This window comes from Plectropomus leopardus, chromosome 13 (assembly GCF_026936395.1).
Source record: "Plectropomus leopardus strain MGB_pleo_1.0 chromosome 13, ASM2693639v1, whole genome shotgun sequence".
Taxonomy (NCBI): domain Eukaryota; kingdom Metazoa; phylum Chordata; class Actinopteri; order Perciformes; family Serranidae; genus Plectropomus; species Plectropomus leopardus.
This window is the reverse complement of record NC_142188.1, coordinates 12,206,531-12,233,562: the sequence shown is the minus strand read 5'-3', so window position 1 is coordinate 12,233,562 and position 27,032 is coordinate 12,206,531. Positions and strand designations below refer to the sequence as shown.

The 27,032-nt window shown below is 38.5% G+C and overlaps 2 protein-coding genes across 3 annotated transcripts in view; one reads left to right on the top strand and one right to left on the bottom strand.

Annotated features, from left to right (window-relative positions):
* Window positions 1-27,032, top strand: part of rgs7a (regulator of G protein signaling 7a) — a 65,244-nt gene that overhangs the window by 25,239 nt on the left and 12,973 nt on the right. Inside the window, exons 3-4 of the mRNA XM_042502495.2 lie at window positions 14,069-14,165; window positions 18,134-18,184. Of these exons, the coding sequence (XP_042358429.1) occupies window positions 14,069-14,165; window positions 18,134-18,184 (148 nt within the window). The remainder of the gene's footprint in view (window positions 1-14,068; window positions 14,166-18,133; window positions 18,185-27,032) is intronic.
* LOC121954657 (protein bicaudal C homolog 1-like) overlaps window positions 1-27,032 on the bottom strand; it is a 152,660-nt gene that overhangs the window by 115,346 nt on the left and 10,282 nt on the right. The window contains exons 1-3 of one of the 2 annotated variants that reach the window (XM_088086244.1): window positions 18,558-18,883; window positions 11,966-12,057; window positions 1,354-1,445 (exon numbers count right to left, since the gene is read on the bottom strand). The gene's annotated coding sequence lies outside the window, so the exon portion shown is untranslated. Of the gene's footprint in view, window positions 1-1,353; window positions 1,446-11,965; window positions 12,058-18,557; window positions 18,884-27,032 lie in introns of those variants that run through there. The other variant, XM_088086245.1, reaches the window with a different exon arrangement.

Below are 27,032 nucleotides of genomic sequence, written 5' to 3'. Positions count from 1 at the left end.
GCAATTGTGTGAAAAATGAAAGAAGAGAGCTTGAAAGAGAAGTTCAAACCCATGCCTACTTTCTCATCTCTGCACACCTGGAAATTTGCTGTGTGAAGCTGGTGTGCTTTTGGGATTGCCGGTTTCAGTGATGGGATGCACAGTCCTACCAGTGGCTTCTCCACTCATCTACACCAGCAAAGACAGAGAAGAAGACTACTGGCAAGTAAACATGAATGTAAACAATTCTGGATTTAAAATACTTTAAGAGTTGGTTATGCAAATGTTTTATGAGGAAGAAAATGCATTCAGCACGTTTGTCAGACATCAAGGAGTGTTTTCATGAGTAACACAGGGCACCTTTAGGAGCATGCCACGATTCAATATGATTCAAGTAGACTGGATACAGGTCAAATTTAATGCGTTATTCACAATATTACCCTTTCAGCTTCAAACAAAAAAGAAGCTACATTTAAGCACCCGCAAAACAGCACAACAACATGTCACTCAGGTAACCTTATGTCAATAACACCACACGGGGAATCAACGATCTTCTTGTTTGCCTGCAAACAGCGGTCTCGCTTTCATCCATTAGCAAATCAGACCAAATCAGATCAAGCCATTAAAAGGCTTTCAGTCACACCTCGAGGAACATTTCAAACTGAGGAGGCATCACGGTTGACAACATCCATTTGTATTCATCCAAATAAACCAAAGTCTTTAGTAAGAAAGCCATCTGTCCTTCACTGTCCATCTGAGCTCGCGTATGATAATACTGCTGCTGCTGTGAGTGTTCAACAGTGGCATCAGGTTTTCCTTATCACAGTCCTCCATTATGGAAATAACGGACAAAGCAGTACACCGCCAACTGGTACATTATAAAACACATTATTGATATTAGGTGTGAGGAGAGAGAGGAGGCATCGAGGAGGAATAATTATCATCTAAAAAATTCATAGATCTTTGCAGTTTGTTGGAGAGATAAAGCCACGGGCTGCAAATGGCAGAGACGCATCCTCAGGTTTCTTTATACTGCACCTTCATTGATGTTATTACTGACGACATACAAAGAAGAATAAAGACGACAGAGGGAACTAATGTGCAGACTGAGAAAACATCCTGGAGTGTGAAACAGTGAAGTGACATCCCAAGAAACAGATGCTCCATTTGACTGATCGCTCAATGGAGCCTGATTGTGTACACAGAGACAGAAGTGTATTGATGAATGCAACAGAAAGCAAGGCTTATCAAGCACCCAACTGCGGATGTTGTTAAATGGCTAATCACTGGTTTGCAGAATCTGCCTCACAGCGGAGAGAAAGAAACCTTCAGTTTGGATAGATTAATTGCCTTCACTCTAGGCAGTGTTGTCACCTGGGCATCTGTTCCTCACATTCTGCGATCCTGGCCTGCTGTGAGACACACTGTTGTCCATTCTTGTTCTCCATCTGAGAGCCTCAGCGTACCTATGAGAAGTGAATGGTTGGATAAATAGAGAGTGTGAAGGAGACAATGATAATGCAAAATATGCAGGCATAAGTACTAAGGAAGAAAGTCAAGACGAGGGAGGAGAAAGTCATTTAAAATAGAACGGATTATAAATCAGGATAGTTCATGTATAATTAAAGGTGAGCAGAGCAAACAGAGCATGACCATCTGTTGCCAAGGTGTCTTTTCCACCATATAACCCTCAATGCTTTATGTTCTACATACTCTCATCCCTCTGGGCTGCAGGTGATAAGTAGCACTGAAACAATTAGACCTTGTTCAAACTGCACGCCCACATCGTTTTTTTCTGGTGCATATACAGATTGTATCCATATTGATTTTAGGAAGGCTGGACAGCAAAAAAAAAAAAACACATGAAAGGCAGTTTTTACAAATTTGATTCAAACCACATTTGGAGGTGGTTTGAAATGCAATTCAAATTGGATTACCTGCTGATGCACTTCAGTGCGGACACTCTGACCGCTCAAATCAGATTTTAAAGTGTCTTTGGTCAAAACACACAAAGACAACTTAAAATCCAGAGTGATGGAAGTGCTGAGCACATCCATGCTGCTACTACCAGTGGACAACATGAGGAACAACAGTCCGTAAACAAACACCAAAATAAATTGTTTAGAGGGTGAAATGATGGATCACCATTTTTCACACTGACACCTTCATTGTTACCACAGCAACCCATGCAGACAGGTTGGCGATTTCTGGACACAACAATCTGATCTGATCACATGCAAATGACAGTGTGGACTGTCTGTCTTCAAGGTCTTACTTGATAAACAGATTTGATTTGCCTTAGTCTATCAATAGATTAATCCATTGACAGACAATTACCTGCTGAATTGATGATAGATTAATTATTTAACTCATTATTCAAACAAAAATAAAATAAAAAACATTTTTTTTTGCAAGGTTCAGTTTCTCAAATGTCATAAGTTGCTGTTTTCTCTGTTTTATGTCAGAGTAAACTGAATATCTGTAGATGTTACCTTGACCTGTGGGAAACTGTAATTTTCTGACATCACTGACCAGGGTCGAGCCATTGGGTTTATATTCATATCCTTCAATCGTGGTTATTCAAGATGGCAGATGGGTGATCTGATCACCAGGGGGAGGAGGAGGGAGTAGCATTGCACCTAAAGTTCTGTGAATAAACATTTTTAAGAGTCTAAACATTTTATTTAAAGTATCTAAATATTACAAACTATACTTATTGCCACTGTCAAACAATGGTTCCCTTTTAAAAGTCAGTATGTCTGTGCTTGGCGCAATAATATCGCAGCATAATTTACCCTTTAACAATATTATTTTATCTTTAATATTACAATCCAAATACTATCCATATTGTTAACAACTGTTATGGAGCAAAGTTTTGTCAAGCAGTTGTACTAAGAAAGGACATCTGGCTCGTCAGATCCATGAAAAAGAAGCAGCAAACTGGTTTGTAATCAAGGGTTCAAAATTCCCTTGTCAATTGTGCTGATTAACATCTCTTAATGCAGAGTAAAGCGCAGTTTATAGAGATCACATTAGCTATGATAGTAAGTTACCTAAAACCACCTAGATATCAAAATGGGAAAAAACAAAGGTCAATCATCCCTTCAATCCACTTGCCAATCAGTACAAGCCTTTCATAGACCAAAAAATGTATAACTTATTAGAGAAATTAATTGTGAGACTCATCAGTAATGAATATTACTGTTAGTTGTAGCCCTAGTTTATTGGTATAATCAAAACAAACACACAGAAAGACAAAAAAACGGAGCCAACTTTCCTCTTTTCACTCGTGCAGCAGGTAGGACCTTAAATTATCCCGAGGCAAAGACATGCGTGGGCAATTTAAATATCACACATCTACAATAATATTAACATTGCTGGAAGTGATAATGAAAAAACAAACACTGGAGAAATATTAATAAAACTCAACTCGGCTGCTTCCCAAAATAATACTGTGGAATTAAACCAGAAAAATATTACTGTAATGTACCACATGAAGTGTATTGTACAGCTTAGTTACACAGCATAAATTAACAAGGAATCATTTTTCCCCTGTAGACAATATCTATCCATCTCCTTCTGCATCCTGTGCACCCTCTGTCCCCCTCATGCAGACCCCCCACAACCACCTTCTTTCTCTCTCTTTTATGAATGAGCGATGGCGAGTTGCCAGAGATGTCCTTGTGATAGTGGTCGCAGACGGTGTTGCTGTGGTAACTCAGAGACTTAGGATTCATGGCATCTATTCAACAACCTTGTCAGCATGAGCTCAATAACTTCCCCCCACCTATCTGCAGGCCACGGTCATTTTATTTTGCATGCCCAAGTGGTGCAGTGCTGCACAGGTGCATGCTGAAGTGTGTGAATAACTTTGTGTTTAGCCGTCAGCGTAACACAATGAACATTAGCCAGTTAGTCGAGCTAATGTGTTTATTGTTTTATCTGACACTTTCCAGTCACCCACAAATCTGCAGATGTTTGTTGTCTAGGTGCTGTAATAGTTCATGCAATACGTTGCTTGTGTATTTGACAGGCAAAGTGTTAATTCTGACACAAATACTAGTGTGATGGTATCTAATTGGTTGGTGCTGTCATGGCATGAGGGATCAATTTCAAGCGCATTATCTGCTGTGAATATTATAATTAAAGACTGACAGTTTGAGCATGTATTTAAGCAAAAAAAAAAAATTCTCTTTTAATTTGGGGAGCCAATCGCCAGAAGAGACTGTTGTCATTGTATGTTTTTATAAAGCATAAATATGTTACATTTGCATGTTTCGTATTATGTCAACAAAGTGATGTAGTATATGAGCTAAGTAGTACCATAGACTGTATAAATATTGGACTTAGCCACCGTGATATCACCCATTGGGTCGTGGACTACTATTCTGAAACCCTGAATTCAGCTTTCGGACATCACCATGTTCTTTTGGGCCCTGACTGGTGGATTGTGGGGTGGATCTGACTTAGTGTGACTGATCTGAGTCTGACTTTAACAATACCTTGCAGAGAGCTCATCACTCAAGAAGCCCTGTCTTTAAATATGTGCAACTTTGGGCTTAAGTAAGATGTAAACGGGTACGCTTAAAAAAAACTAATTATAGCAACCAAAACTACATGTTGTACCAAGCATGTTACAATTCCATATGATATGATGCCATAAGATACAATACGATATGATACAAGGTGACAAGATGCCTTACGTGACGTGACGTGATGCGACGTGACGCGACGTGACACGACGTGACGCGACGTGACAATATGATACCATGCGCACCTGCAGGCAACGTGGTTGAGACATCACTGCTTTTTCAGTGGGAATTGTGCGCCTAGAGCTGAGTATTTTAGGCCAACAAATGTTTTTTTTTCCTAATCATAATCATGCCTAAACATAACATGATAACTACAGCATTGTTGAAACACAACCTTTTAATGTATCTGCTACATATTAACATGCTACTGTAACATATCTGTGGTGGTACAATAATGAATGAATACACTCACTTATCACATAGATTTCCTCACATAGTTAAAGACTTAATCGCGCACATAATTTAATCCATATATGCATTGTGATTATTTGTCTTATGATTGATTATTAAGGTTATTTTTGGCCAGAATATCACAGACACTATAATAATCTATACATGCAGCCCTTCAGTGAACCCAGTGATATTCATGCACACTAATGGAGGGTTATTAAAATGCTCTACTTCAGTAATTTAACTGATTGATTTGTCTGACACTCTGCAGTAATATATGTTTAGACTTATTTCACTTTAATAATTAACACTAATGTGAGGGTTTTCACTATGTGTGTGAGATGTTCTGTTACTCCTGTACTGTATTTGATTGATTAAAAAAAGGTTCGTGGTGGATATAAAAGCTCCATCATGCTGCTGCAAAGTGCTCTTGTCTAACAAAGGCCATTATAGTGTGAATGCCTTTGGTCAGCACATCTCTTGTCTGTGTCTGTGTAGTAAATGAGCTGGTGACCTTCCTTATTTCACTTGTTTGAGTTTGTTTAATGTCTCTCCACGAGCAGAGAAAGAAACAAAGAAAACAATGATCTGTCTCCAGAGATTTAGAGCTTATATAAGAAGTGATAATCTAATTCAGGCTGTTTAAAAAAAGGTGTTTTAGTTCATCAAATGTTGAGATTTCTCCTCCTCACCTAAATCTAGGTCACCACTGGAAAGGAAAAGCATCACTTGAATATGTCACCATTGTATACAGACACAAGCGGTAAAGTCTAGACAAGCAGGGACCTATAATTAGGCAAAAATAATAAAGCTCATAATATAAAACTATCCAAAAACTGCACTGGAAGTCTTTGAGACATTTTTAGCGTTATGCTTTGCCTGCATTGTGTCCTACCCTTATCCCCCAAAGTATGGCATGAAGAAAATTCTGCTTTTTGGATTTGCTCCATATGCAAATGCACAAGCCTGTCTTCTAGAAGAGATTTGCGACTTGTTTGTGGTAACGAAGCACTTCATTGTACTTTAATGCAGCTGTAATAATGATACTATTAAAAGTTATTGACCTTGAATCTGGTATGCGGGTTGTATTTTTTACGTAAGTAAACCACTGCTGGTTTTTGAGGGCAAACAAAGTGTGAAATATCATCTCTCAGCCTCCGCCACAGGTTCTGCCTCATTCATGGAGAAGAGCACTGCGGTTCAGAAGGAAATGAGATCAAGCAACTGCAAAGACTGTTTTATCTAGTGGAGCTGTCATGCTATATAGCCACAGGTTCTATTCAGACTGCTCTCGCACCGCCGTAGGCAGCCAGACTTGAGCTCGGTTGCTCACCTATTTTGATGCTGTGCTTTTTAAAATATAATAATCCCCACCTTCTGGGTTCATAAGCTTTCATAATGTGTGTCCTTGTGTGCATTTGTGTGTGTGTGTGTGTGTGTGCAGCTTTGAATTCTGTCAGACTATATATATATGCTCTGCTTGCAATGTGCCTGATAATCGCTTTGCGTTCTGCGTGTCGAGTCATGATGGGAATATCTGCGTTTTATGTGTGTGTGTGTGTGTGTGTGTGTGTGGATGCATGTGTTCCTCTGTGATATGTGAGTGCGTGTTTGTGTGATGCAGAGTTTGGAGGAATATCTGTTCTCCCCATGTAGACACACATGTCCTCAGATAACACTGTCAAGGTAATACCATTCTTCCCTATACGTCTGATGCAGTAACATTCACCTGTCGCAGCGCAGGCAAGAAGGGGGGGAAGGGGAAGAAGCGAGAAGGGGAGGAGAAGAAGAAGAAAAGGAGAGCTTTTAATTTCCTCAGCAGCAGAGTCAGTCAGGTTTTTACATCTGCACTGACAGACAGAAACTGAAATGAACTCTAGATGAGTTTCCAATTGAATGACGGGACAAGCTGCATTTCATAGAGCGCGCTAAGAAAAATGTAGATTTCTTTCAGAAATTATAACTGAGGAAAGGCTCACCGTACAGCATGTCAGCTAAGCAAGTGCATCCTTCCCAGTAACATTTAGTTAGTAGGCATCATGTCATTCTTCATTAAAAATGTATCACGACACGTCCCTGGGTCTCTAATAAACACGCGTCTGTCTTCAGGGATTTAAAGCGTATGTAGGTAATGATGATCTAATTAAAGCTGCTTGAGAAATAAGTTTGAGCTCATCAAGTACTCAGGATTCCTTTCCGTCACTTAAATCTAGGTCAACACTAGAGACGGATAGCATCATTTGTTAAGGAACGATTTAATGCAACCTGTAGGTTGTGCAGGACAATCAACAAATGTATGCTGTGTGGCTTTCGTGTAATGGCTCATTTCAAATGTCAAGGTCATAGCAGATTGCAGGGTGTATCTTCCAGCAGGCAATTTACCTACTGCAGTTAGCACACAAAGGTGCCTATTTTCATCCCTTTTTTATTCCTAAAGCCCTCAAAAACAGTTCTCCAGTCGAAATCTGTATGTATGTGTTTATTGTATTTATGTATTTTTTTCTGCCCTTTACTGTTTTTACACTGTGTTGCCAGATTAGCAAAGGCTAATTTCTATTTCATGTTATAAAACGGACGATATATTTCTCAACTTATCTCATCATGTTGATTTTTTATATCCTCTACAGTTGTGAGAGACAGGTTGGGAAAAAGTCCTGTTTACATGATACACACTTTAAAGGGACAGTTCGCGTATGACACACAAAATGTAAGTCTGCATGCACCCAGTTTGGAGAAGTAGACAGGAATACTGACATAAAAGCTAAGCAATGTACCGCTGTGAACAAGAGCAACAGCAAAATATATATTATATAATATATTGCTCTCTTCAAAATCAGACTCCATAGAGAAATCTTAACCTTAACTTCACTAAACTCAGGAGTTACTGGTCTACCCCTGCCTTGATCAGTTATTTGGTCTGTGATATTGTGTGACTTTTTTGTTAAAACAACATAAGCAAAGTTACTAACCGAGGCAGCGGTACACCAGCATCTCCTGTGTTTTTCTCAGTGGAATCTAGTGGCTTTGATGAGAGCATAGATGGGAACTGAAGCTGTTATTGCCTCTGTGTCAGAACGGACTGCCCTCGGCAAGATAAAGAGGTGAAAAAATTCTCAGTATAGCGTATGCTTAAACTGACATTGATTTTTTTATTTTAGTTGGCTAAAACACATTTTGCTGCTGACCCCTTCACATCATTACATCGCCTAGCTTCAGTGTAGGTAATACACTGACTATGGATAAGTACCTCATACAACCCACCTCAAAATAATAATAATAATAACAATAATAATAACAATAATAATAACAACAACAATAATAATAATAATAATAATAATAATAATAATATAATAGAAGCCAGCTGATAATGACAAATACAGGCCAGACAAGAATTAAGGTAGAATTAAACAAGAAATTAGAGGCAGAAGCATGTTAGAAAACTACAATAACATAAAAATAAATTAATTAATAAAAATTATGATAATCAGGATCAAGACACAATAAAAATACAAATTAAAAGATCAATTAAAGGACAAACTAAAAGACAGTGTCACATAAAAGCAAGTCTATAAAAGGGAGTTTTAAGATGTGATTTAAAAGAAATTTCTTAGTCTGTAAGCCTTATCTCTTCAGGCAGATTCAGGCAGTTCCAAAGCCGAGGGGATGTGATGGCAAAGGCATGGTCACCTTTTGATTTAAGCTTCAACATTGGAATGGCTAGAGGGGTCCCACCTGAGGATCTATGGCTGTGAACTGGCTCATATGGAGTCTAGATTTCTATTACATGGCTTGGGGCCAGACCCAGATAAGCTGTAAAAGTGATCAGCAAAATCTGAAAAATCAATTCTAAAACAGGGAGCCAATGAAGAGATGCCAGGCTTGTGGTGATGTGTTAAAACCACTGAAAATATCCAAACTATCCCTTTAAAACACCAATACACGTGTACATAACCAAGTTTACTCAACATTTCAGCCTTACGAAACCATCACCAAGGCAGCAAAACAACCTCTTTTCAAGCCTCCTTTTTTTCTTGGATAACTGATAAAGGTCACTTCCAAATGAGCTATCTAGGAAACACAATAAATTTGGTGAAATTTTCTCCTAAAAACCTCCCACCTTTCTGATGTGCTCAAGATAGAACCTTTCTGAAATCCTTTTATCGGCTCGCTTTTCTTAGAAACAGCCCATCAAATAAGGGACTTATGGTGCACTTAACAACGGCTAAAAAGAAATCTAAGAGGCCAGCATTGATTTACAAACCCGGTTTGAATATCTCTCTTTTTCTTTTTTTTTTTTGCTCAAAATGGTGCTTCAGAACATTCTGATTACACCCTGAGTGCCCTCAGTGATAGTCTTTGAAGTGCTTGGAGCCGTGTGCCGAAGCTCAGTATGTGCTTATATCCGGAGCTTTTGTTAGTCACTTCATATGTACTGAGTCCTGTGCCATCATTATTCAATGATTCACACTGTGCAGCCAAAACACTCGCTCTTATCTGTTAAGAGGCTGCAGAGACACAGTCAGACAGCTCTGGGTGGGTGGATGGGTGGGGGACAGAGACAGAGAGAGAGAGCGAGAGACAGAGAGACACTTTTGCTCTCTCTCTGTCTCCCTGCCTCTCTCTCTCTGGAGGGAAACGACTTTCCTCTCTTCCTCACAACATGAAGCCAGAGAGCATCCCGACTTCAAGAGCTTTAGATCCTGAATATTCACGCTGGTGGCATTTTACCATGTGTAGGCGGTGAGGGTTTGCAGAGATAGGAGAGAGTGTGTGAAGTATTGATCACTGGTGTTGTTGTCCTTATATGCTCTGTGTCTCACAGTGCCAGCTAACTCTTATAAAAGACAGTGAGACACATATACAGAGGGAGGATTGGCGTTATAAGGCATGCTTATTCAACGGGGGATGAGCTGAACACAATTAGAATTAATTTAGAAAGATATGTCTAAAAACAGCAAAAGGGATGCTGCATGTGTTGCAAAAAAGGAGGCCACATGAATACTATTAATTTTTGTTTTCCTGTGCGTCACTTTTAGGTGCTACAGCTTTGCACGACTGGATTATATAACGATGTATTCATATGGGAATGGTGGTTTTTGGTTTGATTTCAGCTCGGTTGAGTTTCTTATTTGATTTAAAAACATATTTTTAGAATCACACCTTCCCCTCCAATTTTAACTAGTGTTGGTTGAAGAACACCAAAGAAAAATCTCCCCGTCTGATACTTAAACTGTTAGATGTCAACATTTTGTGAAGTTCAACAGCTTCCATTGTGTTGTGATCAAATGTAGCACTTCTCTTTGAGATTCATCCTTTCTTCTCCAACCTTCCTTGTCTCCTGTTAATTCAGTCAGTGATTTCTTATATTTCCCAGAGTGACTATTAACACTGTAGTGGAAGTCTATGATTGTCCCTTATTAAAAATGAAACCTTTGTGGCTGCAGCATTGTGGTCCATTAATGGGGTGTTTCCACCAGCAGGTCGGTTCAGTTCAGTGCAGTTCAGACAAGTATTAACACTTTGTGCTCTGGGCTGAGCTCTGGCTAGTTTCACCACTGTTCATACTGTGACAAGTTTTTCATTTATTAGTACACTGTACCTATAGAATGAAAGGGTGTTTCACAACCTCTAGCTGCAGTTTTAGAATGAAAAAACAATTTAATTTACTGGACCAAATGCTGGCTAATTTTAAGGTGGAACGTTTACTTGTTTTGTAACTCAATCTATGAGTTGATGACATGAATCCATCAACACACCTTAAATTTCAATATGACGACTTTGACCATTCATCTGTTTTTACTGTCTCTCTTGGATGACATACAATTTTTAGTAATAAGTGGATCTTCAAGCTTTTAAAAAATGTCTATTAATTTCGACCTGATTATGTGAACTGCACATATTCCAATCCGCTTTTGAAGAAAAAAATGTGTCAGAGCATCGCTCAGGTGTGCTCGGGCAGTACCTAACCCCTGCTCTTGCCTGACAAAGAGTCAATGCACAATCACGCTATTTATAAATATCCTATTGAGAGAGACTCTCATTTCAGTTGCAGCCCCATCTTGTGGACGATAACTGAGGTGCCAACTTCACTCTGTATCACCAGTGGACAAGGAAATACAGCAAGTGCTGCTGGACAGAGCAGCAAGTGACAACAACCCCGCCGACATTTAAGAGTACTATCTGCGGTGGAAACACTAAACAGATAGGGTCCAGGTACCTTGTTGTAGGTTTTACTTTTTGTTCCAGAGGTACTATAGCGACAGCTTTTGATAGAAACACAGCTTAAGACTCCTCCTGGTGAAGATATTGGTATAACACTGGTGTTACACTGGTATCAGTAGGGACCATCCAGACATCAGTTATGTGTGGGAATAAAAAAAAGCAACCAATAAACAACAGAATGGAAGCAGAGATTCGAGGAGGATAGCCAGAAGCAGTTTGGATTGATTTTTTTCACTGAGGTCTTGATATTTGTGGGAGAAATTTAAGTTGTTTTCAGAACTCTAATTTTATAGTGCCATAAGCGCCCACCTGATTCACACTGCTGAACCTCCAAGGAAAGATTTTGTAGAGGCAGAACTACTGACCTGCCTCATGCAGTACATCTGTGGTAGAAAGAGATTACCAGAACAGAGTGAAATAATCTGAAATGTGTATTTATGATCTTTTTTCCTCTCTTTTTATTTATCTCTCTCTCTCAGTCTTGCTGGGCCTCCACTGTCCTCCAGCAGCTTCTTTAGTTACAGTATTTGCCTGTGCTCCATCATTGTCAATTAGGCTCCAATCCCTAACTGGGATGATTTGTAGCTCCAGGGTATTTGACTATCTACAAGCTTTCATTATAACACAATGCTACAGCACTAGCTCATGAACTGCCAAACCCAAGTCGTTTCACATTTACATCAAACCCGGCTTTTTTCATCAGAAGTGTTCATTTCTCACCAGTATGGCCATACAAAACCTTAATTTTCACAATTTGTATAAAACAGAATAAACCGTGTTACCTTGCCCAGATGAGCTCCACTGATAAGTCTTGTGTGTGTCCCACAAAGATGAAGAGAAGATGAGACTGAGGGGATGATCCATGAAGTCAGACCTGTGGGAACAACATACTACTTCAGTGCACTGCGCAGTCATATTCATAACATGGAGACACCAAACACTTAAGTTACAGCTTGTTATGTTAGATGCAATCACATAAAAAGGAATCATTTTCAATGAAAAAGTCCTAGACACTAATACACAACACTACAAACATGGGCATCGCACGAAAACAACTCGTATTAATGATGCAAAAATAACATGTTCATAGTATTTGATAGAATTTTAATCTGCCTTGATCTGTGCTCATCTTAACATGTTAAAGCAGATGATTGACTGAGAAAAAAATAGCTGTATTTAGGAATTCGGCTCTTGTTTAGTTCTCTCTTATCTCTTAAAAAGAGGATTAGGTTCCATTTTTATATTGGATCTCTTCAAGGCCCCATCATGTGGTGTTTCCCAGGGGTATGTTTGGGCCCCCTGTTGTTTTCACTTTTGTTGTCTTCGGGGCATATTTTTAAAAAGAATTACATAATTTCATGCAAAAGATGATTAAATGTTCCACTTATATCCAGTGAAAAGCTTTGTCTTATGGCACGTGTATTGGCTTTTGAATGACTGATGTCATAGAGCTGTCCTCACCTTATTGAATCTGAATGAAGTAGATGTTTTTATTGCCAGTAAAATGTTTAAAATAAATTTTGGCAGCTTGTCCACTATTGTAGAGCATGCCACTTTTAATTTGGCCATATGTGATGATTCTATTTTTAAAGACAATGGTTGTCTAGTGTAGGACCACAGCCAAAATCCAAGTCTTTTTTTACATCATGGCTAGGTTTTTCCCCCCTTGGACTTAGCCTGAAAACCCTTTTGTACCCATTTCATTGAAGGAAACATTTGACTGATTTAACCATTCAAAAATCAAACTTTAATCAATTCAGCTGGTTATTGTCTGTTAAAAAGCAAACCTTGACAGACTCATACAACTGAAAAAAAAGGAAATTGACCATTCCCCATGAATACCTCGTACTACAGAAAATCCTTTGCCACTGGAGGGTTATGAAGCATTACATAAGCACATTTTGTGTTGCCAAGCCGTTGAACCCTGTGTACATATTTTCCGTGTGTATATTTTTACTCCGAGGGGGGACTTTTGGGAGATCTCTAGGCCTCGGAATCGCCTGGCGTATCGGGGCCATGGTCTACTCTCTGCTTTGCTCCCCTCTGTGTGTTCTTGGAAACATTGGCTGCCTTGTGTTGCCGTGCCAGGCCCTTGAGACAACTCCCAGTACATTTCTGTCTCAGAGGCGCGTGTGAATGTTTGCATGTTGTCATGTGTGTCTGTTTGCCCATGCATGTCGTTCCTCAGAGCAGCTTTTGCTTCCAATCTGTAACTCAGTCAATGCTGAACACATAACATTTGAGTCTGAAGTGTCTCTTAAGTGACATTATGAATTTTTCTTCTCTGCTGTGCAAAGTTTGGAACTGGAAGAGTAGTGTAACTAGTAACCACCCAATATGTATGTTTGTAAGCTTTGATCCAAAACCCTTGTCTTTATAATGTATTTTTTTCCCTCTCTAATTATGTTCTACTCCTATTTTATTTTATTGTTTTTATTTATCTACCCCCCCCCCCATTTTTAAATAAATAAATTGTATTCCTCTTATTTGTTTATCTACTTATTTATTTGTTTATTTTCCCTTTTTACATGATCGAAAGGTCTTCTGTTCATTTATTATTTATTTTGTTTTTGTATGTTCTTTTTTTTACCAATTAAAAGAGAATTACAAAAAAAATATGTGACAAAAGACACAAATCATAAAGATTTCTCAGAGGTAAAGGAGAAATCTGACAGCAGAGATTGTTAGTCACCAACTTCGCCGTCTTACTGGCTGTACCCTGGAGACATGGTTGAACCACACTGGAACCAGTTCTATCTGTTTACCTCTTTCTGTCTTGCTCACACACAACCTCCACTTACTAATGAAAGATGATGAAAACTCTCTCTCTTGCTCTCTGTCTCCCTCCTCCACAATCTTCCCCTGACTGTCCCTGTGTTGTCCAGATGGAGGAAGTAATAGCACGCATGCAGGATGAGAAAAATGGCATCCCCATCCGAACAGTGAAAAGTTTTCTAACCAAGATCCCCAGTGTTTTTTCAGGTAAGGCTTTTATCTCTCTGCTCTGTTGCGCTCTTCTCCTGTCCTCCCTCCTCTTCCTCTCTTCCACTTGGCTCCCACCCACTAAGCACCCGACTAGTACTTGGCTGTTCTGGCCAAACAAAACACTGAAAGTATTTAGAGAGTTGTCCGTTTTGCATTTCACACCAGCAGTGCCAGAATGTCAAGAGGATCATATTGGATTTTCGAGCCGCACAAACCTAATAGATAAGAATCCATGCTGAAGTGATACTCCATAAGAAATTATTCAAGTTAAACACTACATTCAACATCTGAGAGGAGTGAGGTCATCACTGCCATGCACTACAAACCGTTATATAGACTTACGGTATTAAACTTACAGTAACAAATTAAAGGTCCAGTGTGTAGGATTTTAGGGTTGTACCCGACTCAGAATGTCAGTCGAAACAGATTTGGCTGTCCAATATACACATATTGTGTTTTTTTTCCATATAAAGTTTTTAAGTTTGAACAAGCTCAGCAGGATGTTCAGTGTGACTGTGGCATTCACTTTATATAGTAAACAAGCTAACTTTGCCAACAATGGATTCGCAATATGCAACAACAATAGATGTCAAATGCTTGACCTTGTGTTGTATTAAGTTGCTGTGAGCTTTAAATTCACCACTTTTCAGCAGAAGAGAGGAGATAAAGTTTTCTCAGAGCCTTACGGTGCTGACTCTCTTCCTCTGTGCCACTGCCTGCATGTCCGCAACTCCCTGCACTAAAGAGTGTGAAATTCAAAAGCGCTCACCTGTAAATTAATCTACGTTTAATCTAGAAATCATGGAAACTGCCTGTCGTGCTGTGCTTACAGACCCACAGAAATTTTGGATTTTGTGACCACACAGAATGATCTGATTAAATGATTTAACGAATTTAAAATGCACACACACACACACACACACACACTGTTCTGTGAGAATCAGTGTGCTTGGCACACAGAAGTTTTACTTCTGTAAACTTAACCTCCCCTAGACGTCACTAAATTCTAAACACTGGACCTTTAAAGCCCTATATCAGTTATTAAAAAGTTAGAGCTTAATGCGATGGTATCAAAATTTGACAAAACATCAAGGACTAGATGCATTAATAAGAAGAAAGTAATTCTCAGATTGTACTTGTCCTAAAATTCTGGGGCAAAAACCTTATTTTTCCCTTGTTTTCTCTCAGTGCACAAAAAATGCTATGAACCACCACTGGTCACCATCACTGCTAACGAAAAGGGCCGTGCTTGGCTTGTCACAACCAGTGACATGTCAAGGCCCTTTTTGACATGGGTGGCTCAGATGAGATTGAAAGGCTGGCAGTGAGCACCAACATATAGACACAGATAAATTTAAATAGCTATCTTTAGCTTTAGTGACGTTAGTGAAACAATGACAAATGCTTTAGGCGTATAAAGGGCAGCTGATGCACAGTTCTTTTTTCGTTGCTTCCTTTTTCATGCCAAGTCTGTTGCACACTGTTTGTGTGTGTTTGTCTATGTTGAAAAACAGCAAGAGGCTATATTGATTAATGATTTTACATCTGGCAACGCCACATCAGCTTTGATCCGTTTTGTCAGATATAACACAATCAATGCAGCTAGCAAACAGCCACACTGGTTGCAACAGCATGGGAACATGACAGCACTGCAACAGATGGCTTGTATTACCAAACTATAGTACTATACTTAGACATCATGCACATGCTGAAAAGCTGCATCATAATCATCACTGTATATTTTTGTCAGAATGCATGCAGCTTCTATCAAGACAGCATCATTGTGGAGCAAAAGCAGTGCCAATGTTTTCAAGTGCATCAGGAGGACTTTTTGAATTTTGCTACAAGAATGTAATGCTCAGACTTCATGCTGCCCACACCAAACACAAGTCCCCCGGCAGTTTCTAGGCTGCAAGGACAGAGTCCCTCTGTAACTTCCCCTCTGTGAATGCTGCCACTTGATTTCATTGAAGCGCTGGCCAAGCTGTGAGCACAACATTTGGGGAAGGCGTCACAGGTTGCTGCATTGTGTTTTTTCTCTGCACCACTTTTTTGCTGCCTCAATTTTCAACAAAATACATAGATTTTTCCACTTGCCATTTTATTCACTTGTTACAGCAACAGCACTTGCTGTCAAATGACCATCTTGCTGACAGAAGTGTACCTATATGGATCTCAGACTCAACTGTTGCAAATGTGGCAATTTTTCCTTATTTTACTGATGAGCTGAGTAGTAAAATATTTTTTTTTCAATCTAAAATGTGTAAAAATGTAAAAAAAACAAAACAAAACAAAACAACAAAAAACCTGAAGAGGTGCTTTAACTGTTTTAGGGCTGCACCTAATGATTATTTTTTTATCGATTAATGTATCGATTATTTTTTTTATTAATCTAACTATTATTTTTTTATTACCCCATTTATATAACCACGAATTTACTGAAAATAACATTTCAGACTTGTCATACACTGCAGGGCATTATTCCCCAACAAAAAATTCTTCTTAGCTGGTAATCTGTGTTTTACAGTCTGATAAAATTAATGCAACAGCTTCTTCCACTCATGTAAAAGGAATATAGTACAATCTACATTTAGCAATCCAACAGCAAAATAGATTTAAAAAAATGTAAAATTCAAGTCACTTAACAAAAGTTACTCTTTGTTACAGTAACCAGCCTGCCCTTTGCTGTTCTCTGTTACTTTTTGCTGCAGCAGTTATCTAATATTTACCATCACTGGATCATTATTGTTGATGCTATCGCTTACCACTCAATATTATGTTCACATTCAAATGCAGACACATGCACAGCCCAATCTATGGGCATGATATTAATCAATTCAGAAAACATCCTTGTTAGAGGATTACCTTACACATCTCATTTAAGCTCTCTCTTAGAAAGTGGGTCAACTTTGATAGTGTGAAAATGGGGTTGTATTAATGATGTTAATCCATGGCAAATCTCATCTGGTTATGGGGAGCGCCGAAAAGCAAAGTGGGTGCAGTCAGTGAGGACAAAACACAGACAGACAGAAAGATAGCTTGATGGACTGAGAAACAGCCACAGGGACTGACTGTCTCACAGCATGAATTCCCTCATGTCTCCATTTTACACCTTTTTTTCTGCCTTCTGTGGCTCTCGTCTCCTCAACATACCTCCACCTGTCAGCATGACAGACAGTAATAATAGATTGGAAGATATATATTTAGCCAAAGTGGCAAAGTCACATGTTGTAGCGGGGAGTGAAAATGCCCAGGGGGCAGAGGATGCTGTTATGTTTCTCTGAGATGTGAAAATGATTCAGTTGCATTCTCTGATGTAGAAGATGAATTGCAAAAATGACATCCACCATATGAAAAGTTTGATATTCAAACAAAAAAAAAGTGATATATACAAGACAATCTCTAGACCCTTATTCAAAATAGTATTTGATGGTCTGTTTTTAAGAATTGGTGTATCTTGCCATGTCTTTTGCTCCGTTTTATATTTTCCATTTCTCTTCTGTCTCTGGGCTGCGTTCTGACCTGTTTACATCTTACTTTTTGTTCTTGACAGTTGGAAATGTCTGATGTGATGCATTGACTTATTAAATGAAACAATTGCAACGTCTATGCCGTGACTGAGTCAGACAAATTGTGTTGTTACTGTACACAATGGATGCTTCATTATGCCATTCTACCTCTCTGGTCATTTATATTAATGGACTGCAGCCAAAGAGAGCTGGCTTAGAGAGGGTGTCAGAAAAGAAAATTTGGTAATGGATGGTCTATTACCCACCCACATGGTGCAAGGCGAGAGGAATTGGTATGCACTGTGATGATGAGGGGCGGTGGGTAGGGTTAAGAGTGTCATTGTTTTCCCTTTCATTTGCATCTATATGCAAAAAGGTGTTTCAGTGCACTGTGAATACATTAGATACTGTACACTATGTCAGTGATTCATATTTATGTGCTTTCTGTCATTACAGGTTCTGATATTGTACAGTGGATGATCAAGAATCTGGACATTGAAGATCAAGGTAAAAGAGCTGATCCATATTGATCTAAGAGGTTGAGCTGCAGGCTGCAGCTGGGGTTGTGTGCGTAGGCGTGGTGCAAAGATGCTGCTGGGTGAAGTTTGTATCAAGGGCTTTCTGCCAAATAGCCTTTTCTCTTTTTTTAGGTTTTTGGAAAGAAAGACAATTGTTTAAACTGGTACTTAAAAAGTTCTTCCAACCCCCCCGGAGACTGATTTCTCTCATGTGCAGCAAAGATACTCATGGCGTAAAGGAGACAGGTGCATGCAGGTGCCACAATTAGCGTCAAAAATCACACTCCTTCTCGCCCTTATAACTATATCAAATATGAACACACATACATGATACACATATTTTTAGATTGAGTGTTACTTACACTTTCCGACGATATCATTATATTCGATGACCATCGCGAATAAACGTCCATGAATCATAGAAACGCGACGCTGCTTGTAGCTAACTCCACAACTTCATTGAGAATTAGCATGTTTTTAAGTTTTCCTCAGTATAAACTCAAAGCAGTGATAGTGGTCCGTACATCCACGGATGCATTTCAAAGAGGAACTGCTAATGACTAATTCGGCATACTTTTAATGTTGCCAGATTTACAAAATATTTTTAAAAAAACACAGGCTAAAAAGCAGAGCTCAAGTCGTAGCCCCAAGTCTAGCTAGTTAATAGAACCCGCTTACAAAATTATACTTCCTGTTTACATTTCGCAAACATCCTCCCGAGGAGGGACCATAGAAATAGAATATATAGATAAAATATATTTCTCTGGGGGTAACTCCTAATTTACGGAAATCGCGTCTAATCTTAAGTAATGGCAATGTTGATCTAAATACTAAATTGTAGGCTACCATTATTTCAATAGTTCATGCTGTATAATTTAAAGTTTGCTGGTGGTTCTCAGGGCATAATAGGAGGAGGAGATAAATTATTGTGCAGCTCTTGGAAATTATATGTTTTCATTAGTCTGCACTAATAAGAAAGAGGAACACATGCCTGTGTGCTGTATCTGAAATATTTGCATTTTTAATGCTGTATACATAATTGCTTTGTACAAAGGACTTATGCTGGCCACAAATTTGATTACTGACCTAAAAATAATTCAAGATCTTAAATATTTCTTATACTTATAAATACACAAACACACCTCTCTCTCTCTCTCTCTCTCTCTCTATATATATATATATATATATATATATATATATATATATATAAGAAATATTTAATATCTTGAACTATTTCTAGGTCAGTAATCAAATTTATGGCATTGACCAGCTTAAGTCCTTTGTAGAAAAGGTTTGATTTCAGAACTAAATGTCAAAATGTTATTCGCAGCAAAGACAGGCTAAAGGTTTCTACGGCAACAGTGCATGAAACTTTAAAACACTTTGCGAGAATTCGACCAGCTGTGGATCAGGAAGAACAGTTCATCCATGTTCTGCCACAAGTTTTTAAGCTGATATTATCACTTCTAACAACAACAAAAGCAACAACAAAAGCTTTACATTTGAAACAAATACAAAATAGAAGTATATTTTCCCAGACTGTACCTATTCTGTATAGAAAGGTTCACAGTTCTACATTTTTCTTTGATCTGTCTTTTTTGTGTCCTTGAGCTACAGCAAAATGCAACTAAAATTCTTGTTCTCATTCCTCATTTTTTCTCTCATTAGTCATGTTTTATTTCAGCATGATACATTAGGCTGGACTGTCTTGGGGGAGTTGTTAGATCACTAGGTCAGACTCTCATTGCACAAAGAATGACTCAAAAGTGGGCAGGTTGAGCTGTAATAGGTGTGAAAAATGTAAAGTGGTTGGCTTGCTTGCATTAAAGGTGGTGATAAAAAAAATAGAATTAACAAAGTGGAAAAAAAAGAAAACTGTAGGTGTGTGTGTGTTTACATGGATATTGGAGTGTTAACGCGTGTGGGTGTGCATCCCAGTGTTCGTCTGCTCTAGTGTGTGCCTCAGCATTGTGCAGCCAGTTCATAGTTGTGATACTCAGCTGACTCATCAGCTCACAATTCCTTTGTTTTGTTTCATTTGTATGCAAGGAACTGCCTATCTTTTTCTTTGTTTGTCAGCTTTAGAAATGTTTTTATGCATGGACTTATATGTGTGCATGTGTGTGCTAAGAAGAAGAAACAGTTAGATCATGATAAATAACCTTTTGCAATGTTTGAGAACAGTTGACTTTCCAGAGTGGACCTATTGTTTCAGTGTTTTTTTCCCTCTTTGTCTTTTCATTTACATAACATAGTTTCAGACATTTAAATTTGCCCGAGAGATTATGCTTTCCCCCACGCCTCGGGCCTCAGACAGCGCCGTGATTAATAATGTATCTGTATCGCTGCACCTCTGATATGCCAAAACAAACAAACAAAAAAAAAGATAAACCATCAACAACATAAAAGCCTGTCAAATCACTTCTGCCTAATGTGCTAAACTGGGCCAAGAATGTTCATTTTCGTCACACTGTTTACTGAGGCCTGGCACTAACAGATATGTCATTCCCCAAAACAAATTTACATTTATAGTGTTACATTTTGTCACCTGCAATATTGAAAATGCTCTTCCATAATGCCATTCCTGCTCAAAATTGTCAAAAACTGCAAAATTATAACAGCAAAGAGTCTGAAAACGTGTCAACAGGCAGATGTTTTCTGTCCTTTAAGACTTTTTTTTTTTTTTTTTTAAATCAGTGCACTTTTTTTGCATATAGACACAAAACAAGCTGTCAGTTGCCCTGCGGTGGTGAACAGAGTGTTGTGCAAAACTATGTGACTTCAGCACAGAACAACTCCTGGCGGGGCTGACAAACACAGCAAAGTGAAATGCAATTAATTTGGCTCACAGCACGATAGCAGCATGTTTATTATGAAAAGGCAGATGAGCTTATATCAAAGTTGACTGGGGACTGAGAGTTTTTTTGCTAAATAAATGCCACAGATAATGTACTGACGCACTCCAGATGAACTCATTATCATCCTATTTTGCAATCTCTGAAGTCCCCAATCCTATTTTCATTCAATACTGCATTCGAATAAATTACCTTTAAGTTTTCTCCAAAGTTTTTCGATGTCTTTTTCTCAGGAGTTTTTGCGTGTGTAACTCTTTGACATGATACTTTCATTAAAATTCAGACCAAAACAGATCATTATAATTTATTGTATTTCTATAACCAATTTTTTTTTGGTTTGTACAACTATTAGGGTGGCTCATTCATTAGCATGCATTACTGTGCAGTCCAGAGCACTCACAAAGGGATGGAACACATGGAGAAGATGTGATGAGAAAGAGGAGCCACAGGTTGGCATGATTTACATGCTTAAAATGGACTGCCTGGTACAGATGTTGCATATATGCCTTTGGTTATACATCAGGGATTTCAAAACTGATCTGATCTATTCTGCAAAACAAAAAAAGTGATTTAAACACTTTGAAAAAGACTCTCTTTTAACCCTTTCACGCCTGTATCACTATCAGTTTTCTTGTGCTACACACATGCCTTTCACTAGCATTTAAACCTCTGAAATCTGAGAAAACTGGTTTATTTTAAAAACATGGGAAACTACAAAATGAGCATCTTGGCATTAAATATTCCATAAACTGCAAAGAATGAGTAAAAGGTGACAAGGAAATGGTCTGTTAGCTGGGGGGATTATCAGATATTATCAAAAAATGAAGAAAAAATGTCTAGATAACTATATGTACAATTCTCTTAACATTATATAAAACATAATTTATAAAAAGTGGAGAAAAAAAAGTAATTTCAGCACTTTTCTTAAGATCATTTTCTTTCTTTTTTGATAGTTTTTTACTTTTCTATCCACTTTTCTCTTTTTTTAAAAAAATTTTCTTCTATCTTTTTTCTATCTATTTCTTGCTTATTTTAGGACCCTTTCTTGTTAGTTTGCTCATTGCCGTCTTCCTGCGTTTCTGAAAGAAAGCGAGCAGTACATCTGTGGTCACAGAGCAAATAGTCACTTCTAAAAGCTTATTTAGCATGACTCTCATGGTGCCAAAATGCTTGAAAAATAGGACTGTGTAACCCACAGCTACTTGACTGAACATCTTACTTTCTGTCTATATCACCCAAGGCATGATGGGAACCCTGGTGGGAAAATCTCAATTATTTTCATCCAGTAAGACAAAAAGAAAAACAACAAAGGAAACTCTTCACATTATCGTACGGCATGACTACAATAACATTACAAGGGCAGATCTACCTGTGTGCAATAATACAAATACTACTACTACTACTACTGCTACTACTACTACTACTACTAATAATAATAATAATTATTATTATTATTATAATTTGGGGAGACGAGCTTGCCTTTGGCACCAAATGTGCTATGTCTACAATGGTAACAACGCCCATAAGCCTGAGCAAAAACAGCCTCAGGTTCAGAGAGGTTAATGGACTATGGACTGATTAACTCACTGAGTCGCTAACAGTATGAATTAGCTTTGCTGTATTATCGTTTTGATTAGACCAGCAGGGTTGTAAAAGCCCAATCAGCACCTGCATCAGTCTGCAGCCCCTGACCCAGACCTCCGACCTACCTGAAAATAAATCCCTGCAGGGGCATCAATAAGATTATGTAATTGCTACAACAGGTTATATGGCAGTGTTAAGCTCTTACATATACATCAGGGCTGTCTGCAAGATCAAATATTAGATCAATTATTCAAAATAACACACATTAAAAATTAATCTGTAACACTGTTTCTGGTGGCCTTCATTGCCAATTTCAAAAGCAAAACCTCTTTTGTGCAAATGAAACTGCAACATAAAAACATCACTTTATACTTTTGCTGCAAAATGTTGACAGTATTGGGATAATAATTAGCCACATATGGTTTTTAGTAGGGAAGGGGAGACAGGGAGGTGTGAACCACAGTATGCTCTGTATGCATGTGTGAACATACATCTGTGCATGTGTGTATGAGAAAAAGTGATTAAATTGCACACAAGATAAGAAGATAACACTGTCCTTTATACAGAAACTATAGCATCACCACAACACTGAGGTAAATTTCTGAGGGTGATACAATCTCTCCCTCTCAGGATAATGTTTTGTTTGACCGACGTGTTGTTGGCAAAGAGCTCCAGTCATTGCCTCACACTTTCTATGCATGTGCGTGTGTGTTTTGTACCTGTGTGAGAGAGAGCAGAAATGACAGATGAGTGGATTTCTCGTATCTAAGCTTAAAAATAATGTTCTATTTTTACTTTGTAAATATCATCACGGCTGAGAAAAACACTTTATCGTAATGCCCCAAATACATATATTAAAACAATACTAGTTTAGTGTATAATAATTAAAATCCCTGTGGGGGAAATTGGTTTTCAAAACAGCCATATTCAAAACATTTTCCATCACAAAACAACACTAGATAAATAAAATAGTCACATCACAACACGACATCAACAGAAAACTGTCAAGCTGTCAGTGAGTGTGTACCTGTGTGTCATTAAGGGTGTGAACTGCATATGAAAGAGCACCTAATCTGCTCGGTAGAACACCAGGGAGGAGAGAAATGATCTCAGAGGGAGGACATCAGCATGGCGGCATTGACACTATTCTGAATGACAGTCCTGGTCTGCTCCTCCAACCTTCTTTAAACCTCCTCCTCATCAGACTCAAGAGTCTCTCTTGTAGTGGAGCACTTCAAATGATTTTTCCAGTCTCCTGAGATCACCCCTTTATACACAGCTACCCTGGCATATAAAAGCTTCTACTGTAACTTACTTAAAAAGAAAAGTGTAGATTTATGAAATAGTGTCAGTATTCTCTCACTTGTCTCTCATATGGTTCAATTTAAATCATCCAGCTCCTCCTTAACTGATTAAAACCATTGTTTAAACAAGAAAGTATCAAATACAGCAATCTTAAAATGTATATATTCAGTTATAAACTCTGAATCTGCAGTGTAACTATAAAATTTAAAAACACAGTAATTTACTGTGTAATGCAGTGGAGCTGAGGTTTAAAGTAAGAAATACAAAAAAATACTCCTTATGCCGCACTTTCCACTACTGACTGAAACAAAGCTTCCTCATAACCTAAACATCTCCAAACAGTACATACAATGCAAATAATAATGAACAAAATATAACTGCAAATGTGGCATGTCCTCCGTGTCTTTAGATAAAGCTCAGCTGGAAGAATACTCCCACTCTCCACTTGGCAGGGCTCCAGACTGCCGGGTATTTGGCACAGAGCTGGTAATATGATGAAATCAAAGGGTGTTTTCCCCCTGGACTCTGAGGCCGGCCTGTCTTGACAACTTGACTAATTCCAGTCCAAGGTTTAGTCAGCTATAAAGCTTATAGAAAAGCCTGCGATATGTTAAATGGAAGCCAGGAGCTCCCCTGCTACCAGGAATTGATCTTTATAGACTCTTACTAGACAGGCAACAACAAAACAATCTTGGTTAATCTTTTATTTATCCCATGTAAAACCCTCCATCACAGGCTGATTTGCAGTTATTCTTAAAGGCCAGTCAAACTGTATACTTGCATACACAGAAAACAATTAAATCTTTGTACTGGACACTGAATTAGCACTTGCTGCTCTGTTTTATCTAATTGTATCTGCCTTTTAACTTGGATGATTTTAATTTGAAATTAGCAAAATAACAGGCTATGGAGGATGTGCAGGATTGTTTGGGGAATTTAGAGCAATCGGTTACTGTGTGTGGGGATAATATTTAACATTCATTCTTAAACAGAATCAGAAAAAGCCTTATAAATGAAAGTAGAGAGACTGAGCTAACCGCTGACATAGACGCTCCATACAAAATGAGAGCAGATCAGCGCCTTGGTTGAAGAACAGGAGACAGCGAGCTCTAACTGCATTGCCTAAGATGTCATTTTTCACACTTTGCTGACTTTACTTTTATCTGACGTTCATCCTGTCTGAGATAACAACCCAGAAAATGAAAAATTGGAAAAAATAATAAGTAAAAAGAGGTATAGATGAGCGGATTAATGCTTGTGTCTTCTTTAATAATCCTGTTATGTGTGTGCATATGCAGAACATACACAGCCTTGTCCGTCCCTGTAGCTCTTCGACAGAATTGACTCTTTCATTTTCTGACTTAATAACACACAAAAATATAATATACAGTAAACTATATATACACATGTGGGACAATATTGCTGTAAAAAATTGTGCAGCGAATAAGGAGGAAGGGGTGTGTTTATAAGTAAACAGGTTTAAATAACTTATGAGTCATAATTTATTAATAAAAGGAGCGCAGTCACACACACTCACATGCATAGGCATCAACATCCTGACCCCTCAAAGCTGCGACAGTCACCTCAGCGCTAAAGGAAAAACCAATCTATATTTATCTCACACACACATACCCTCAGTGCATGTGAATATAAATGTGTGTGTGTGTGTGTGGGTTAGGACAGTGAGAGAGCAGAGATGTGCATATTTTATGCATGCATACAGTCCTGTTAAAGCATTCATAACTCTGCCTATTTAGAATATGTCAAGCATTTCAACCTTTTTATCTGTTAGTTTATTAGTGTGTTAAGATAACAGTTTACTGCTGGCGTCCCCTGGGCTTTTACGCCAAGCATTCAATAAATTATTTAATTACATGGCTGAAATAAACAGGGGCACTACTGAATGAAACAACATATAAATATATTGTTTATATTTTATATTTTCATAATGACCCTGAAAAGGCTAAGAGAGAATCTTCAACACATGATTTTAAAGAAGAGTAACAGATGTCAGCACCTCTTTCATACAGCCTGTGGTCGACACCATGAAAGAGTTACAGGTTGAGAGCAGCAGGGAATAGCTGGTGGCAGATGACACACACTTGATGATGATGATTACATGTTTTCATTACCTGATGGTTTTAAAGTCAGGCACAGTCAACCGTGTGCCGCAGAGCACCAGAGGGACGCAGGTTTTCACTCCAACCAAGCACAACACCAGGTGATTTGACGGATGAGTTCCGCCTCTCCGGCTGATGGTGGGCTAATCAGTCGGACGTCCTGCTGTGCTGTTTGGTTGGATCGAGACCTGCCTATCCTTCTGTCAAAGGAGTGTCAGAGCTGCAGTGTCTCAGTCAGGTCCTGTTGTTCATTCTGGCCATGTTGTCAAAGATAAAATGTATATATGGGATGGAAATAAATGTAAATAAAGGTAATTATCTTGTTTGACAAAAAAACTCAGCATGCTGGCTCAGGGTCTGTGATGAGGAACTATTGATTGCAAGATAATCAGAGAATCTTCTTTTAATGAAAGAGTGAGATCCAAAAGCAGGTTTATCTGGTAATGCTTCAGACTAAACTGAATAAGGAGTGATTAAAGAGGATAAATTATCATTCATATTAAGATAGAGCCTTTTCACCCTAATCCTTAAATCAAAAGTTTGACATTTTAGAAAATATGGTTATGAGTTTTTATGAGTTTTCTGGAGGAGAGATAGATGATGAGATTGACACCACTCTCACATCAATCTGTTAAATATAAGGCTACAGCCAGTAAGCTTAGTTTAGCACAAAGACTAGAGACAGAGGGAAACAGCTAGCCTGGCTCTGTCAAATGGTAACAAAATCCGACCACTAGCACCTGTAAAGCTCATGAAAGAACATCATTTTCTGTAACCAATCACACCCTGGACCAGTTGCCAGACTATAATAGGGGTCACACATAGAGACAGACAACCATTCACGCTAATATTTACACCTACAGGCAATTTTAAGACATCATTTAACCTACATGTCTTTGGACTGTAGCAGCATGCAGGAGAACCCGGAGAAAACCCACGCAAACCTCACACAGAAGGACCCCAGTCCAGGGGC